At 55.9% G+C, this 15,040-nt stretch overlaps 1 protein-coding gene across 1 annotated transcript; it reads right to left on the bottom strand.

Annotated features, from left to right (window-relative positions):
* Positions 1 to 5,133: 5,133 nt before the first annotated feature.
* On the bottom strand, positions 5,134 to 13,450 carry LOC122482848 (pepsin A). Its single transcript, XM_043579140.1, has 8 exons — positions 13,249 to 13,450; positions 11,137 to 11,254; positions 10,478 to 10,596; positions 9,513 to 9,712; positions 7,939 to 8,055; positions 6,739 to 6,883; positions 6,542 to 6,640; positions 5,134 to 5,448 (listed from the first exon to the last, which is right to left on the bottom strand). Exons 1-8 carry the CDS (start codon positions 13,252 to 13,254, stop codon positions 5,299 to 5,301), a joined length of 954 nt encoding a protein of 317 aa, XP_043435075.1. The 5' UTR covers positions 13,255 to 13,450; the 3' UTR covers positions 5,134 to 5,298.
* Positions 13,451 to 15,040: the final 1,590 nt, after the last annotated feature.

Genomic DNA, 15,040 nt, shown 5'->3' with positions numbered 1-15,040 from the left:
GGGACCTTAGGTCCGGCTCCTGGGTCTGTCTAATGGGGAATCGTAACACTCCCGCCGCTCGGAGCTGTGACAATGGCAGGCTCAGGCCTCTGTGGTTTGCACTTGTGACTTGGTGCGGCCCACCCACTTTACGAAGCACCCCCGCCCCCGCCCCCCAGGATCTAATTTCAGGATGAAAGTGTCGAAGGCTGGCTGCCTCCACACTGCCCCTTCTCGAACAACACGGCTATCGGTAATGGCTAGAAGTCAGTGCCAAGTTTCTCATGGCTATTCAATAAAGTGTGCAACTTGAGTGTTAATGCCAGTTTCCCCCTCCACAGAGCTCAAGTAAATTGTATTTATTTTGAATGTTTAAAAAAAAACAAAAACAAAAGCAAAGGGCGGGAGGATAGCTATAAACGTCCTCCCCGAGGTGGTCCAAGTATAAATAATGCTTATCTGGACCCCCGCTCCCCATTCACAGCTGGGACCACAGAGGCCCGGAGAAGGGTCCTAAGGTTGTGCAAGAGTATGAGGTCTGAGCTGGGAGGAGAGCCCCGTTTCTCTGACTCCCAGTCTGGGTTTTGTCTCTTCACATCACACTTGGTTGGATTCTTCCATTGTAGTTTTAGAGACAGTATATGGTAGGGCGCTGTGATTACCCTGTTTTGGTTTGGGTTCCCCCGAGAGCAGACTTAGAGATCAATATCTGGGAGAGAGTCACTGCCCTGGGGAGTGATCCCGGGGAGCACGGCAAGGGAAGGGGGCGGTGAGACAGAGACGGGAAGAAAACCAATCGCGGTGCATTACAGAGTGGGTCGCGGCTATGGGCATCTGGTACCTAGCCCTTCTGCAGGCCCTCTGGGAGACCGTGTAGCACAGGCCTCGGAACTGTCCTCCTGTGGACAAAGGCATCCTCGTGCCTCTCTTGTCCCCCTCTTGATCCCAGGCTGTTGGCTCTCCAGCATGTCCGACTGGCCAGGGCCAAGGATGGGGCTTGCCTCCTTTATACTGTCTCCCGGGCACAAGCAGGCGCTTGGAGAAGAGGTAGGGGACTGTCTGCAGAGGGCCTCCCGGCTGGCCGGGACTGCCATTACCTCACACTGTGGTCAGCACCGTCCCTTCCCAGGACCCCTGGGGGGCCCAGGGCTGTCCTCCTTCAAGCAGTGCTGATGTGACATGTTGGGAGGCCCCAGTGGAATCCAACTTGGTAAGACCGTGTTCTGCCCGAAATAAGCCCCAGGATGCATGGGCCCCTGTCCAGGGCTGGCTGGCTCCAGCAGGCTGGATGGCTGCCTTCAGGACCCCAGATGGGTGAGAGCTGCTTTTAATGAATGGGATGAGCCGGTCTGAATTCTCAGCAGCTGGTCTGAATTCTCTGACTCCAACATGCAGGGGCGGGGGTGGGCGGTTGTTGTTGGGTGTCTCGCCAAGCACCCTGCAGTGTCCCGTCCCTGGGACTCCGTGCTTAGGAGGGGTCTGAGGAGCAGTAGAGGATGCTGGAAGCCTGGTCTGTGGTGTCAGTTTCCCTGGACTTCCCTGGGGAGTTCCCAAAGGGCCACATTAGGAGACCCTGCTCAAAAGACCTGGGTTTGGAGGTTTTGTTTCGCTTTAGTTTATTTATTTTTGAGAGAGAGAGAATCCAAAGCAGGCTCCAGGCTCCGAGCTGTCAGCACAGAGCCTGACACGGGGCTCGAACCCACGAACCCTGAGATCATGACCTGAGCCGAAGTCAGATGCCTCACCGACTGAGCCACCCAGGTGCCCTGTGGGTTTGGAGGTTTTTAGATGAACAGGCTTGAGAAGAAACCACAGTAGGCTTCGAATTAGGATAAACTCAGATTTAAGAGTACCTTCCCTGAATTTTAGCGTGCAGTGCGTTCACATCATTAGAAATACAAACACGTAAAACTGTATTCAGTGAGACATCTCCCCCATCCCCCCTTCTACCCGGCTCCCCCTCTTCTTCCTTTTCTGGTTTCTGATTCTGGGTGTCCTTTCTCAGGTCCGGTAGGTATGTAAGTGCAAGGAAATCTTAGTTTCTTCCTTTGTAATCCAAAGGCAGCATGACACAGGCCTGTTGTCACATTTGCATGTGTGTTTTCACCTAGCCATCTCTTCTCAAGATCTTTCCCAGCACCTAGGAGAGCATGCTCATTGTAAACCTTGCCAGCCCGCACACCGAGTTGTTTAAAACCAGCCCCCCACCGGGTGGACATTTGGGTCGTTTCAAATCTTGCTCTTACAAAAGATGCTACGAAGAATAACCTTGTGCTTACATCATTTTGCACGTGTGCAAGTGTATCTTTAAGAGAAATTCCCAGAAGAGACGTTACTGGGCCAGAAGGTATATGCATTTCTAACTTGGATAGATATTGCCAAATGGCGTTCCTTGGGGGCTGTACCAGTTTCCATCCTTACCAGCAGAGTGTGTCCGGCGACGCTGTGGGTTCCACAGACCAGTGGAGCAGAGACCTAGGAGATGAAAATACAGCCCTGGACAAGCGTGAAGGGGGAGCTGCGCTCAGACCCCCAAGGCCTGCGGGGAGTGGGGAGGAAAGACGAAGAAGCCCGAGACTGTACAAAAGGAATGTGAATCTGTCTTATCTCGTGGGGCGAAATGGGAAGAGTCAGATCAGATACGTCAGCTCAGGGTTTCTCAGTCCAAATGGTCTGTTTAAAGGGGAGCCTTTTTAGATTCTGTCGGGATCCAGGAATCCCAGGGTGAGGAAACGGAAGAGGGGCTGGGAGGGAGGGGCTGGGCTGCAGCTGCCGGGGGCCGGGAGCAGAGTGGGAAGGGTCCAGGAAGCCGGGCCTGCATCCCCAGAGCCGAGCACACCGCCTGGCTCGTGGGAGGTGCTCCGGAAATGCCAGAAACGGAAACACAGCAGAGGAGACAGGACAGTGTGAAATTCCTCCCCAGAAACCCAAGAAGTCCACCTGTTTGTCTCGGGACCACGTACGACTGGAACAGAACGTTGGTGGGGGTGGAAGCGGACCCATCTGGGTCTTACGCGTGCCCTCGGTGAAGTCAGATCCACTTCCTTGTTGTTTCCTTCCAAAAAGTCATCTTGAATTCATTGCTCAGTCAACACATATTTATTGAGCACCTACAGTGTGCCGGGCCCTGCTCTTGACGCTGAGGCTTCCGCCGTCCCTGCCCCGGTGGATCGAAAACAAGCTGTCCCATAAATGCACGATGGCAGGTTGTGCTGAATGCCCTCACGGATGGGAGAGCCAGGCTCCGAGCGGAGCGACGGTAGTCAGGGAGGGCTTCGCAGGGAAGCGCTATTTAAGCTGAGGTCTGCAGGACGCTTGGTGTTAGCAGGTCAGGAGAAAGGGATCAGCAAGCCAGGTAAAAGGGACGGGGTGTGCAGAGGTCCGGAGGTAGGGAAGAAGTTTGGGCATCTGTGGAGGTGGCAAAGGGCCAGGGTGGCAGGAGCTCAGGGTGAGAGGGGTCAAAATGAGGCAGGGAAGGTAGCTGGGGACCAGAGCATGCAAGGCTTGGAGGGCTTATTGTCTTATTCAACTGTGCAATTCCAAGGCATTAATTAAAGGTCTTCACGGGGGTGCCTGGGTGGCTCAGTTGACAGAGCGTCCGATTTGGCTCAGGTCGTGATCTCGAGGTTCGTGAGTTCGAGCCCCACATTTTGGGCTCGCTGCTGTCAGCGTAGAACGTGCCTCGGATCCTCTGTCCCTCTCTCTCTGCCCCTACCCCGCTGACAAGCGTGCTCTCTCTCTCTCTCTCTCTCAAAAATAAACATTAAAAAAAAAAAGACTTTAAGCAAGGGAGAGATGTGATCAGATTTATGTTTCAAAAAGATCTTTCGGCTGTGGAAGATGGGGTAGGCAGGGGACTAGTGACAGTAGGGAGACCGGGACATCCTAGAGCCCCACATCTTATATTTGCATGGGTGACAAATGACAAATCGGGGGAGGATGGCAACAAGAGAGTTTCCAAAGCCATGTTGTCCTGTGCACCCCAAAGTCACTCCCTCTCCGCAGGGTTAGCCTGGAATCCAGCTGCCCCCCGGCTGTGGGGGTTTTTCCCACAGTGCAGCTGAGAAACTAGGGTCTGCAGTGGGTTCCCCAGCGAGAGAGGAACCCGGGAGGAAGCGGCATCACGCTGAGCTGAGTCAAGGTGAAAGAGATCACTTTGCGGGAGCACTTCGCCAAGCCTTTGGGAAACATGCCTTGGGCACCTCCAGGAAGCACGACCTAGAAAGCTAGGTGTTACCTGGTTCTTTTGTAACTTTGTTCCTCATTGGACATTGTGCTTCCAAACCCATGGGCAGAAATGCTCTAAGAATTTCCTGTTTTCATGGCTAGGGCCATATCTGCTAATGAGCCTGCTCACTTCCTTCTCACACCCTCTGCTCAGGGGCCTGGAACACGGTCCTCTTTAAATGACTGACAGGGCAGGGCGCCTGGGTGACTCAGTCGGTTAAGCGTCCGGCTTCGGTTCAGGTCATGATCCCACGGTCTGTGAGTTTGAGCCCCGCGTCAGGCTCTGTGCTGACAGCTTGAGCCTGGAGTCTCCTTCGGATTCTGCATCTCCCTCTCTCTCTCACTCTGCCTCTCCCCTACTCACGCTCTACCTCTCCGTCTTTCAAAAATAAATAAGCATTAAAAAAATAAGTTTAACTCATTGATGGGAAAATGGACCCGTTCAGTGATCTGTACCCAGAGTGAGAGGCTCGAGGGGTTTTCAGGCGTTGGTCTGGATCAAGCAGCTGACCAACAGAGAGCAGCCCAGTAGATTTGGGGGTGTCAGCTTTGGTCACCCCTCCGACCCTCGCCTGGCCTGGCCTGCTTAGGAATGTCAGTGGAAAGCTACCTGCCCTCGATCTCTTTCTTTTTCTCACTATCTCTTACTGCCTTTGGGAGAAAGAAGTTGACTCCCTCACCAAGAACCTTGGTGCCCTGTTCCACGAGGAGGCAACAGGCCTGGCATTTCTGGTGCCTGTCTTTACACGACGCTCCCAGCCAAACCCGCGGAGGGCTGTTCATCTTCCTGACTCGATTATGGGGTGTGAACCACTGTCACTGCTTGGTGCGGTCCAGGCGGATGTGGTCATCTTGTCCCCCTGGCCTGGCGTTCTAACCCCGATGGTGCGGCGAGAAATACGAAGAGAAGAGACTGCACAGAGCGTGTTTCAGGAGGTTGGGTTTTTATTCTACGTTATTGGTATGATAGGGAACAGGGCCAAGATTCCGCCTCCACGATCCCATAGGAAGAACAATCAGGAGAATTATATACATCTAGAGTGGACAACTAAGGCTGGATCTTCCTGGGGACGTGGCGGGAAAGACGCAGGCTTAGGCCACGGGGGCCAGGCCGACCTGGTTGTTTGCCCTGTCGAAGACGGCAAAGTACTGGCGGATGAAGACGTCACCCAGGATCCAGAGCTCTCCGGAGGCGGTGGGGAGGTTCATGCCCTGGAGGCCGCTGATACAGCCCTGCTGGCTCTGGAGAAGAGGAGAAGGAAGCTGGAGATGGGACACAGGCTCGGCAGTGACAAGGCACTGGGGACTAAGCCGCAGGCAGCGCGGGCCGCCGCAAGGCACGCGCAAGGAGCGGCGTCCTGGCTGGCGTCCGGGGACGTGGCTCTTCTCGGCCGGGGGTCGGCCTGTATAAACTGCTCATTCTACTATTGGTTTCCAGGGAATACTAGACATTATCCAGTGTTTCTGGCAGCTGTACAGACCCTGACATCAGCATCGGGGCTGAGGGGTTTAGGGAAAACTCAGCCGCCGTGAAGGATTTTGGATGCTGGGGTGACACAGCCTTTTCTCATTATTCTGACCCCCTCCAGTGGCAAAGGGGATCGGCTGTTAGTCCTTTTCATTTACTGGGGCACCGGGCCACAACCTTGCCTGCGCGCTAGAATCACCTGGGGGGGTTAGGAAAACCCCACTGTTTAGGCACCGCCCCCTACTAATGAATCAGCATGCCTGGGGGACCGGCCCCCGGACCTCAGCACTTCTTGCTGAATAGCCAGCCTCAAGTCACTGGGCAAAACTACCCCCCCCCACCCCCACCGTGGCTCGTAATCTACCAAGTAAAGATTTGTTACTTCACAAGCCCCCGCCCTGCGGAAGGTGCGATTTCCATTTGCTCAACCCTTTTCGCGCCTTTGTGTGGTCGCTCTGACCTGATCACCCTCACCACCCTCAGAGGATGGGGGAAGCTGGCGTCTCTAGTTTTTAGACCAGGAAACTGAGGCCGGGAGCGGCTGCCGCTTGCTCAGACTCCGCGAGCCAGTAATTGGCACCCAGCTTGGACTCAGGTGTGCGGCTAGAAACCCTCTCTTCCTGCCACTGGCCTTTGCCTCAGTTTTGCCCTGTTGGGGGAGGGGCGCTGCACCCACAGTTTCATGCATGCAGTTGTTTACAATGTATCCTATTTTCTCTGGAGGCTGTCCAGAGCAGCCTTCAGCTTCCTCTTGTGGAAGCGCCCTTTCCCTTGTGCAAAAGCCAGGGGCGGGGTGTGGGGCGTGGTGTGGTACGTGGCCGCATTCCCTGCAGGCACACCTAGGTGGCTGGCCCAGAGCCCCCTTACCTGCAGGATGTAGGCACTGGGAGGCAGTGGGTACTCATTGCCGTTGATGGTGAAGACGATGTCGGGCAGGTTGTTGATGGCTGAGCAGCTGATCCCCATCTGGAAAGAGTTGAGGGTTAGGAGGACTTGGGTTTCTTCTGCGTGGCGGACAGACCCGCCACTTGGGTCCAGAACAGGGCAGTCAGGGCCGGACTCACCTGGCCATATGAGTTCTGGCTGGCTCCAATGTCGCTCTGGATGTTGGCAATGGCGTTGCTTGGGCCGGTCAGCAGAGAGGTGCCTGTGTCCACGATGGCCTGGCAGCCCCCGTTGCAAGCGATGGACTGTCCGTTCATGGTGATGCTACACAGGGATGAGATACAAGGAAAGGTCCCCTGAGTCCCCAGGGGGTAGATCTCCCCAAGGAGGAGCCAGGTGGCCCCAGAGGGTCCCCTCCTTCCCTCCACAGGCCAACACATAAAATTCCAGCTTCTCCATCGTGCATTCAGTTACTCAACAAACATTGACCGAGTGCCTGCTCTGTGCTAGGCGTGGGGGATGCAAAACCAGACAGCCACACGGTTCCAGGCTGCGGGGAGCTCACGGTCGAGGAGGAGCAGGACACGTGGCAGCGGAACAGAATCATGATCCAGGGGGCAAAGGGGGTGGTGCCGAGCAATCAGGGAGGGCTTCTCAGGGAAGCGGACACCCAGCGGTTGCTAGGGAGGTACAGAGCGGGAGGAGGACATCACAGGTGGGGAATGACAGAGATACGGAGCAGGGGCAGGAGGTAGAGGAAGTGAGGGACTTTTAGCCATGGCTGCGGCAGGTGCAAGGTAACCCTACGTGCCCGTTTGCCCAGGACAGTCCCGGCTTTAGTACTGCAAGTCTGGCGTGCCAGGGAACTGCTCATTCTTGGGCAAACCTGTGTAGGTGGTCACCCTAAGAGGCCAGCGGGGTGACAAACAGCTGGGGAATGAGGCTGCTTGGGGGAGGGGCAGGCTCCAAAGGGGGCAGTGGGGGGGGGGGGGAAATGAATGCCCTGCAATGAGCCCCCTCGCCCTAGGGTGGGAGGAGTGAGTGCCAGTTCAGGGTCTCCTCAGTGCTGGGGTGTGTGGACAAGGATGCTGATAGATTGTCCTGTCTGTTCGACGGGAAGGAAAGTGGCTGTGTCATCCTTGCAGAACATCTTGAGGCGGGTGGGGAGGGTCCCCAGTAGCTCGCCTCCTCCAGTGAGGTGTCTTTCTTGGGATCTCTCTGGCTTGGCCAGCTTCTGCTTTCTCCTGCTGGGGTACATCTCCCTGGGCTGGCCGTTTGGCTGTTCCAGGGGGATTCTAGAAAGCTCCGTTAACTAGGAATCTATATGCAATGGAGATCCAGGGCCCCTGCCAGGATGTTGCCCCATCCAGTGTTCTCACCTGTCCACGGAGATCTGCCAATAACCCTCGACAGAAACAGGGATCCAGTTCAGATTTCCAGTGTAGTAAGAAGAATCAATGCCACCGAACATCACCACGCTGCCACTCTGGTCATTGCTGTGGTGGGCGGGGGGGAGGGGAGATAGGGATTCATCCATTCATTCATTGACCTGAATATCTGCTGTGTGTGTCCTAAGAGCCACCCCCGCGATTGAGCTCTTGCCAGTCCCAGGAGCTGGGATCCTTACACCAAGGCCCCTGAGTGGTCGCTACTGTTACTTCCGCTTCACAGCGAGGAAACCGAGGCTCAAAGAAGTGAGGCAACTTGCCCGAGGCCACACAGCCAGCGAGTGCCCGAACCGAGACCAAGACCGGAACCCAGGTCTTTCTGGTTCCAACGCGTGTGGTTTCTGCTGCATATTCGCCCTCACTGCCGTGAATGCAGGGGCGCCTGGGCGGCTCAGTTGGTTAAGCGTTCAGACTCTCGGTTTTTCGGCTCAGGTCATAACCTCACGGTCTGTGAGATGGAGCCCCGCATTGGGCTCTGTGCCGGCAGTGCGGGGCCTGCTTGGGGGTCTGTCTCTCCCTCTCTCTCTCTGCCACTCGCGCTGTCTTGCTCCCAAAATAAATAAATAAGCTTAAAAAATTAAAAAAAAAAGAAAGAAAGAAAAGAAGCAGATGCGTGTCTGTCATAAGGATTTGACAGTGTAGTTCACAGGTTGTCAGACAGGGGCGGTTTCTAATTTGCTCCTGTCTGGGATGCTTTGATTGTCATGATCCAGTGGCCGCAAGGGGGTGCCACTGAGAGCTAGTAGATAGAGGCCAGGGAAGCCACTAAACATCTTACAATGCCCAGGAGAGCCCCAACAGAAGGAGTTATCGGGTCTAAAATGTCCATAGTGCTGTGATTGAGAAACCCTGACCTCTCTTATGGGTAGCACCCATAAAGGTAGGCTGTGTTTAAGAGCCGACTTGAATATTAAGGGTCCCGGAGGAAAAACAGATGAACGGCTCCTCCTGTTGTAAATTGCAGGGGTCCTTGTGACCGGGACTTTCTCTTTCTAAATCTCTGCAGTTTCGGGTTAGATAGGGAAGCGAAGGTGGGTGACTCCAAGAAATTAACCACGAAAGAACTGGCCCCAGATATAATGGTCTCCACTCACCTAACCCCACCCCAGCTCCCTGCAAACCTCTGACCGTGCAATGCAACGCAGGGAGGTTATAGGGCGACAGTTAACTGCTCAAGAAAAACATTGACCACGACCAATCGCTTCGAAAGAGAAGGATGTGTCACAAGAAAGCCGAGTGTCTCAGGAAAATTGATGACACTCTCTGATATTCTTGCATAAACCTCTGCTCAATCGAACCAACCCTTGGCGTATTCTGTATTCACTCTTGGAATTAACTCATAGCCACAACCGGAACCTAGATTTGCTTAACTAACAGAGGAAACTTGCTTTCATCATTTAGAAGTTCCCTTGTTGAAGACACAAGCCCTATTTTCCAGACTTGGACAGCCCCCTGTGGGGCCAGGTGGCTGTGACCCCCCCCTCCCCCGCCCCTGCCCAACTTACCCGCTCAGGTAGACTGAGAAGAGATCCTGCGAAACCAGCCCCTCATTCCACATGTTGTCAAAGACGGGTGTGGCCCCGGAGGCGGAGATCTGGGGGTAGGCCAGGCCCAGGATGCCATCGAAGGGAGCGTAGTACAGGAAGGAGCCGGGCTCAGTCTCACTCAGGCCGAAGATCTGGTTGGTGTCTGAGACGCCTCCGACCTGGATCGGGGGAAACCACGATGTTTGCGGTCAGCACGGGTTGGCTGAGCACTGTGGGCACCGGCCCTGGGCCCAGAGGGTCCCTGGTTCATTTTGAGTAGGAATTGGCTTCCAGGGTGGCAGGCGGGAAGGAAGGGAGGAGGGCTGTCCCCGGGAAGGCTTGTTATTCCTGTGGAAGTAACCATTGCGACTGATCTCCAGATGGCCACAGTCTGTGGAGTGAGAATTTGCTGCAGAGCAGATGGCCACCGTGTGTGTGTGTGTGTGTGTGCATGCGCACGCATGCGTGCACGCTCTAGCTTCTGATGATTGGATGCAAAGGAGACCCCAGACAAGTCACGGCCCCTGACCCCTGCTGCACCTGCAGGGGCTGGGGTGGGGTGCGGTGCTTGTGAAGCTCTCGTGACTCAGGGGGGCTGCAAGTGGGGGGTGAGGAGGGGAAGGAGGTGCTGAAAGAGAACTGAGCCTTTGTGCCTTCTGCTCTTGGCCCCTACCCGCCATTCAACTTGGGGGTGCTTGAGGTTGGCCTGTGGCTCTGGGAATCCACTCCCTTACCCGCTACTACCCCCCCCCCCGAAATGTCTGTGACATCTCTGCCACTTCCCCCCCCTGCATCCCATCTCAGGTTACTTTTGTGATCACCGAGCCCCCCCCGTCGCTTGAATAAGCTGGCTCTGGGAGGGGGGGTGCACCGTGGTCCCCAGGGTCCTCGGAAGATGGCTCCAGGGCTGGGCAGGGTGAGGCGGCCGGCTGGCAGGTGCTCACCTGGACGGTGTCGTATCCCAGGATGCCTGTCATGCTGCCGGTGCCATAGGCGATGGAGACTGGGTTGTTGGTGGCCTGGTAGGTGGAGGACTCCTGAGGGTTGAAGCGCTTGTGGTTGGCTGCCGGGGCAAGAAGTCACGATGTCAAGTTCGAAAAGCTGAGCGAGAGTCACGGGCTGAGAGCGTGTTCCTTGGGGGCAGGGGGTGCCTTGGTTCTGGGTGGGGCTTTGCAGGAGAAATGTAACCCTCACCCCAGGTTTCGGAGCCTAAGCATGCCCAGGTTCCACTTGTGTCTGGTTGGGCCAGTAGGGACCCTGTCACTGAGGGCAGGTCCCCAGCAGACCTAACGGTCCTCCCAAGGTCGCCCAGGCTAACACTGAACAGAGCAGGCTCATGGCTGTCCGCGGTGCCAAGCCCTTTCAAATCCTTTCTGCCGGTGAACCGGGCTCCGTGAGGGCAGGGACTGCGTGTGATTCACGCCGTTCTCCCTGGGCCCCCGAGTCCAGGGCTTGGCGCCTAGTAGCTGCTCAGGAAATGCCTGCCGAGTGAATCCCTGAGTGACTCCCCCCAGGCTTCAACCCTAGTGGAAGCCCCTGGGTGTTCAGGGCTCCAGGTCGGTTGGTCCCCGAGAACCCGGGCAGGGCAGGGCCAGGCACTCACTGCAGGCAGGACTCTTGCAGTAGACAGAAGGCACCCACAGGTTGGAGGAGCCGGTGTCGAAGATGACGGTGAACTGCTGAGGGGGGGTGCCGATGCCGATGGTGCCGAAGTACTCCATCTGCCAGGGTGGGACAGCACAGCTCAGTGACCGCTCCCCAGCCTGGCCTCCCCGGGGACTATGTCGGGGTGGGCTCTTCAGCCCACCTCCCACCTTTCCCTTCACCGTTCTCCCGGCCTTTCTCTCCCTGTCCAATGCATCCATCCTTCAAGGCCCAGCCTGGCCTCCCCCTCCGCCTGGAAGTCTTCCCTGATTGCTCCTCTGTTACCCTCTGACTCTTCTCTTCTAAGCACCATGAACACCTGATCATTATCGGCTGTCCCCTCTTCATTCAGCTCTTGTCTGGTATATCTTAGTCTCGTAGTCCTAGAGAACGTTCGCACGTTCTTGGACAGGGGGTAGAAACTTACAGCACCCATCAGAGTCTAGGCTCAACTGCTTTGTCATTAAACTGCCGACGGGGAGGTAAATAAATCCCCTCACGATGGGGCACCCCTCGAGGCGTCTGATTCCTAATCTCGGTGTATGTAGCAGGTTCAAGAAAGCACAGAGTCAGGATTGTTATTCTCAGTGGCAGCGCCTTCTCCCTTCCCAGCTCTGTTCCAGCCCCGTGAGGCTTGCCGTTCTTTGATGATGATGTCAAGCTCATTCCCCTCCCAGGGCCTTTGCACTTGCTATTTCTTATGCCGGGCAAATGTTTATTCTAGATCTTTCCTCGGCTGGCTCCCTCTCACCACTCATTCGGTGCTCCAGTCGACTGTCACCTCTGCCAGGAGGCCCTCCCTAACCACTTTATCTAAATTTGCCCTTCCCTCATGGTTCTCCTTCCCCTTACTCTGATTAGTTCTTCTTTGTGACCCCAGTCATTACCTGAAATTATCTTAGATACTTGTCTCTTACTTGCCTTTCCCTCTAGAACCTACGCTCTTTGTTTATCCACCATTGTTTCCTTAGCTCCTTGCGCCGAGACTCTGGCACATAGTAGGTGCTTCATAAATATTTGTTACGTGAATAGGTGGGCTAATTTTACCAAGCTCTTGCCAAAGGCCAGGCCCTGTGCTAAGCACTCCAAAACCCCACGAGAAACAAAAAACAAAAACCAAAACAAACCCCCTTCCCCCCCAAAAAGCAGACAAAACCAAACAAAGAACGTTATTGCATTAATTACTTACAGCAACCCCCCCCCCCCCCCCCGATGGTAGATATTAGTGGTTCTGTTTTACAGACAAGGACACTTGAGGCTCACTCAGAATTTAAATGACTCGCCCAAGGTCACACGGCCCCTCAGCCCTACGGCCTAACTTTTACCAGGTCTGGCAGATTTCATAGGCTACGCTCTTAACGACCGGCAAGCTTGCTTCATAGCCGTGGCCCAGTGCCACGTACACTGGGGACACGACATCTCCTAAGGGGCAGGGTGTTGCCCTTGGGTCCCAGATGGAAGAGTCAGAGTGATCTTCCTGAAACTCCAGTCCGATCGTGTCGACCCTCCCGGTGAAGACAACTGAGTGGTGGTTGAGGAGACAGACTCTGATTTGGCTACGCTCACCGACCCCTCAGTCCTCCATCGTGCCTCTCTCTCTAGCTCTCTGCTCTCCCTGAACACCGGCCTCTTTTCCTCGCATGCGCTCTGTCCCCCACTGTCCCAAGGTCTGGCACACGCCGTCAGCCCTCTGGGACGCTCTCCTATCCCCTGGAAACCCCCCGTTGTTCCTTCCCTGCTTGCCCCGGCCACACCCTCACAGTGTGAGACCGTCACTGAGCCGGGGTTGTGAGGCTCACTGGGGACCGTCTGTGTGTCCCTCCTAAGACTGTGAGCTCCTTGAGCGCAGGGGCTGTGCCCCTGGGCCCAGCACGGTCGCTGACACGTAAAGAGGTGCTCCGTATGCATAAACACCGGAGGAAAGAGTGAATGAATGGCAACAGCTCTGACGGTGACTTCCTGCCCTCCCTGGGCCTCTGGGATCCCGGACGCAGACCCCACGGTCACTGCCTGGGGGTCCGGAGCGCTGGCCCATCCTCCGAGCTGCCCGGTTGCCGGCCCGTGCACTCACATCCATGTAGTTTTCCAGGGGCTGGGCGGCTATCAAGGTGGCGGACTCATCGTGGAAGTACTTGTTGGCTGGGTTGAAGCTGTACTTCTTCAGGAAGTCATCCAGGAGGCCGTGCTCGATCAGGTTCTCCCTCAAGGTCTTCTTCTTGGTGAGGGGAACCCTGTGGCAGAGCAGTGGCAAAGGGGGGGTGTTGGGAGGAGGAAGAGGAATCGGGCGAGGAGTCGGCCCGTGTGGTGCCGCGGAAGCCTCGGAAGGCCAGCCCGGGAGAGGACGAAGAAGGGAGGCCGAGGGGGGGGGTGGGAGACGCTTCTCTTTTTGGCACGCTAAGGCAAAGAGGTTAAGCGGTTGCCCGAAGTCGCCGGGCGCCCAGCCGTGGCCAGGCTGGAGCCCCACGTCGGCGGGGCTGCGTCCCCAAGAAGGCAGAGAGAGAGAGAGAGAGAGAGAGAGAGAGAGACAAGAAGGGAGACTGGAGCCAGTGGAACAGAGTGGAATCGGATGGGGGGAGAGGGGAGGAAGGAAATCGTGAGGCGGGGAGGAAGACAGCAGGAGGAGATGGCTGTTCCTCGGGCAGCGCGGCCCCGGACTCACTTGATGATGGTACACTCAGAGAGTGCCACCAAGCTGAGCAGCAGCAGCCACTTCATGGTTCGCGTCGGTCCCGATCTCCGGAGAAGGGTAGATGGGTGGAAAGTGTACCGCAGTCCACGGGAGCTGCTGCTTATATACAGCCCAGGTCCTTGGGGATCAGCCTTATCGGCCTCCCAATGTCACCCCTTATCGTAACCCCAAACAGAAAAGTTCCCGATAAGACGGTCCCCGCCCCCGAGCTCTGTTCTGAGAAGTTTCCAATGAAGTAGATTTCCATTGTAACCAGAGCCCGCAGTTGGGATGGACCTGGGTTGGGGGGGGGGGGGAGTGGCAAGCTATGGAGGGGTGGCCTATTTCTTACATGGAATCCATTAAAATGTGACAACTTGAATATTTTGACAGAATGGGTCTAAAGTGCACTTAACCTGGAACGGATGCGGAGGAAGCTCGTCGCCCCCTGCTTTGCCCCCGTGGCACAGGGGGCTGGGGTTCTCAGGGGACGGTTCCCCACCCGGCGATGGGCCACGTTCCTGTAGCTGCTAGCCCAAAACACATTCCTAGGTTGGTGGCTTGGGACTCAGGACACATTTCTTTCTTTTTATTTTATTTTTTTAATGTTTATTTAGTTTTTGAGAGAGAGAGACAGAGAGAGAGAGAGAGAGACAGAGACAGAGTGTGAATGGGGAGGGGCAGAGAGAGAGAGGGAGACCCAGAATCCGAAGCAGGCTCCAGGCTCCGAGCTGTCAGCCCAGAGCCTGACGCGGGGCTCGAACCCACAAGCCGTGAGATCATGACCTGAGCGGAAGTCAGATGCTTAACTGACTGAGCCAGCCGGGCGCCCCTCAGGACACATTTCTGCCCAGAAATGTCCTCATAAGGGTTTGTCGGGCTTCGAACTAGCCTCCAGGCCCTCTTACGTTCTTGTTTTTCATGCAGCAGAGAGGAAGAGGAGGGAGTGGAGCACGTGGAAGAACAAGGCCTGTCTTTCCTGGAGGAAGCAAACTTGAAACAGGCTGGGTTTGTCACGGGAGTCTGTGCCCTTCGCTTTCCGCATTCCTTCTCTCCCTACTGCTCCTCTCTGGCCCTCTCAGGTTGCTGGAAGCCTCCGCCTTGGAGATCCCACCGGGGCCTGACGCTCCCAGGTGCTTCATGCGTAAAACGTGGCCAGATCAGCTACAGTAGAGCAAGGCTATTGGGGAAAATT

This window comes from Prionailurus bengalensis, chromosome D1 (genome assembly GCF_016509475.1).
Source record: "Prionailurus bengalensis isolate Pbe53 chromosome D1, Fcat_Pben_1.1_paternal_pri, whole genome shotgun sequence".
In the NCBI taxonomy this organism is placed as follows: Eukaryota; Metazoa; Chordata; class Mammalia; order Carnivora; family Felidae; genus Prionailurus; species Prionailurus bengalensis.
This window is presented reverse-complemented; position numbering and strand designations above follow the sequence as displayed.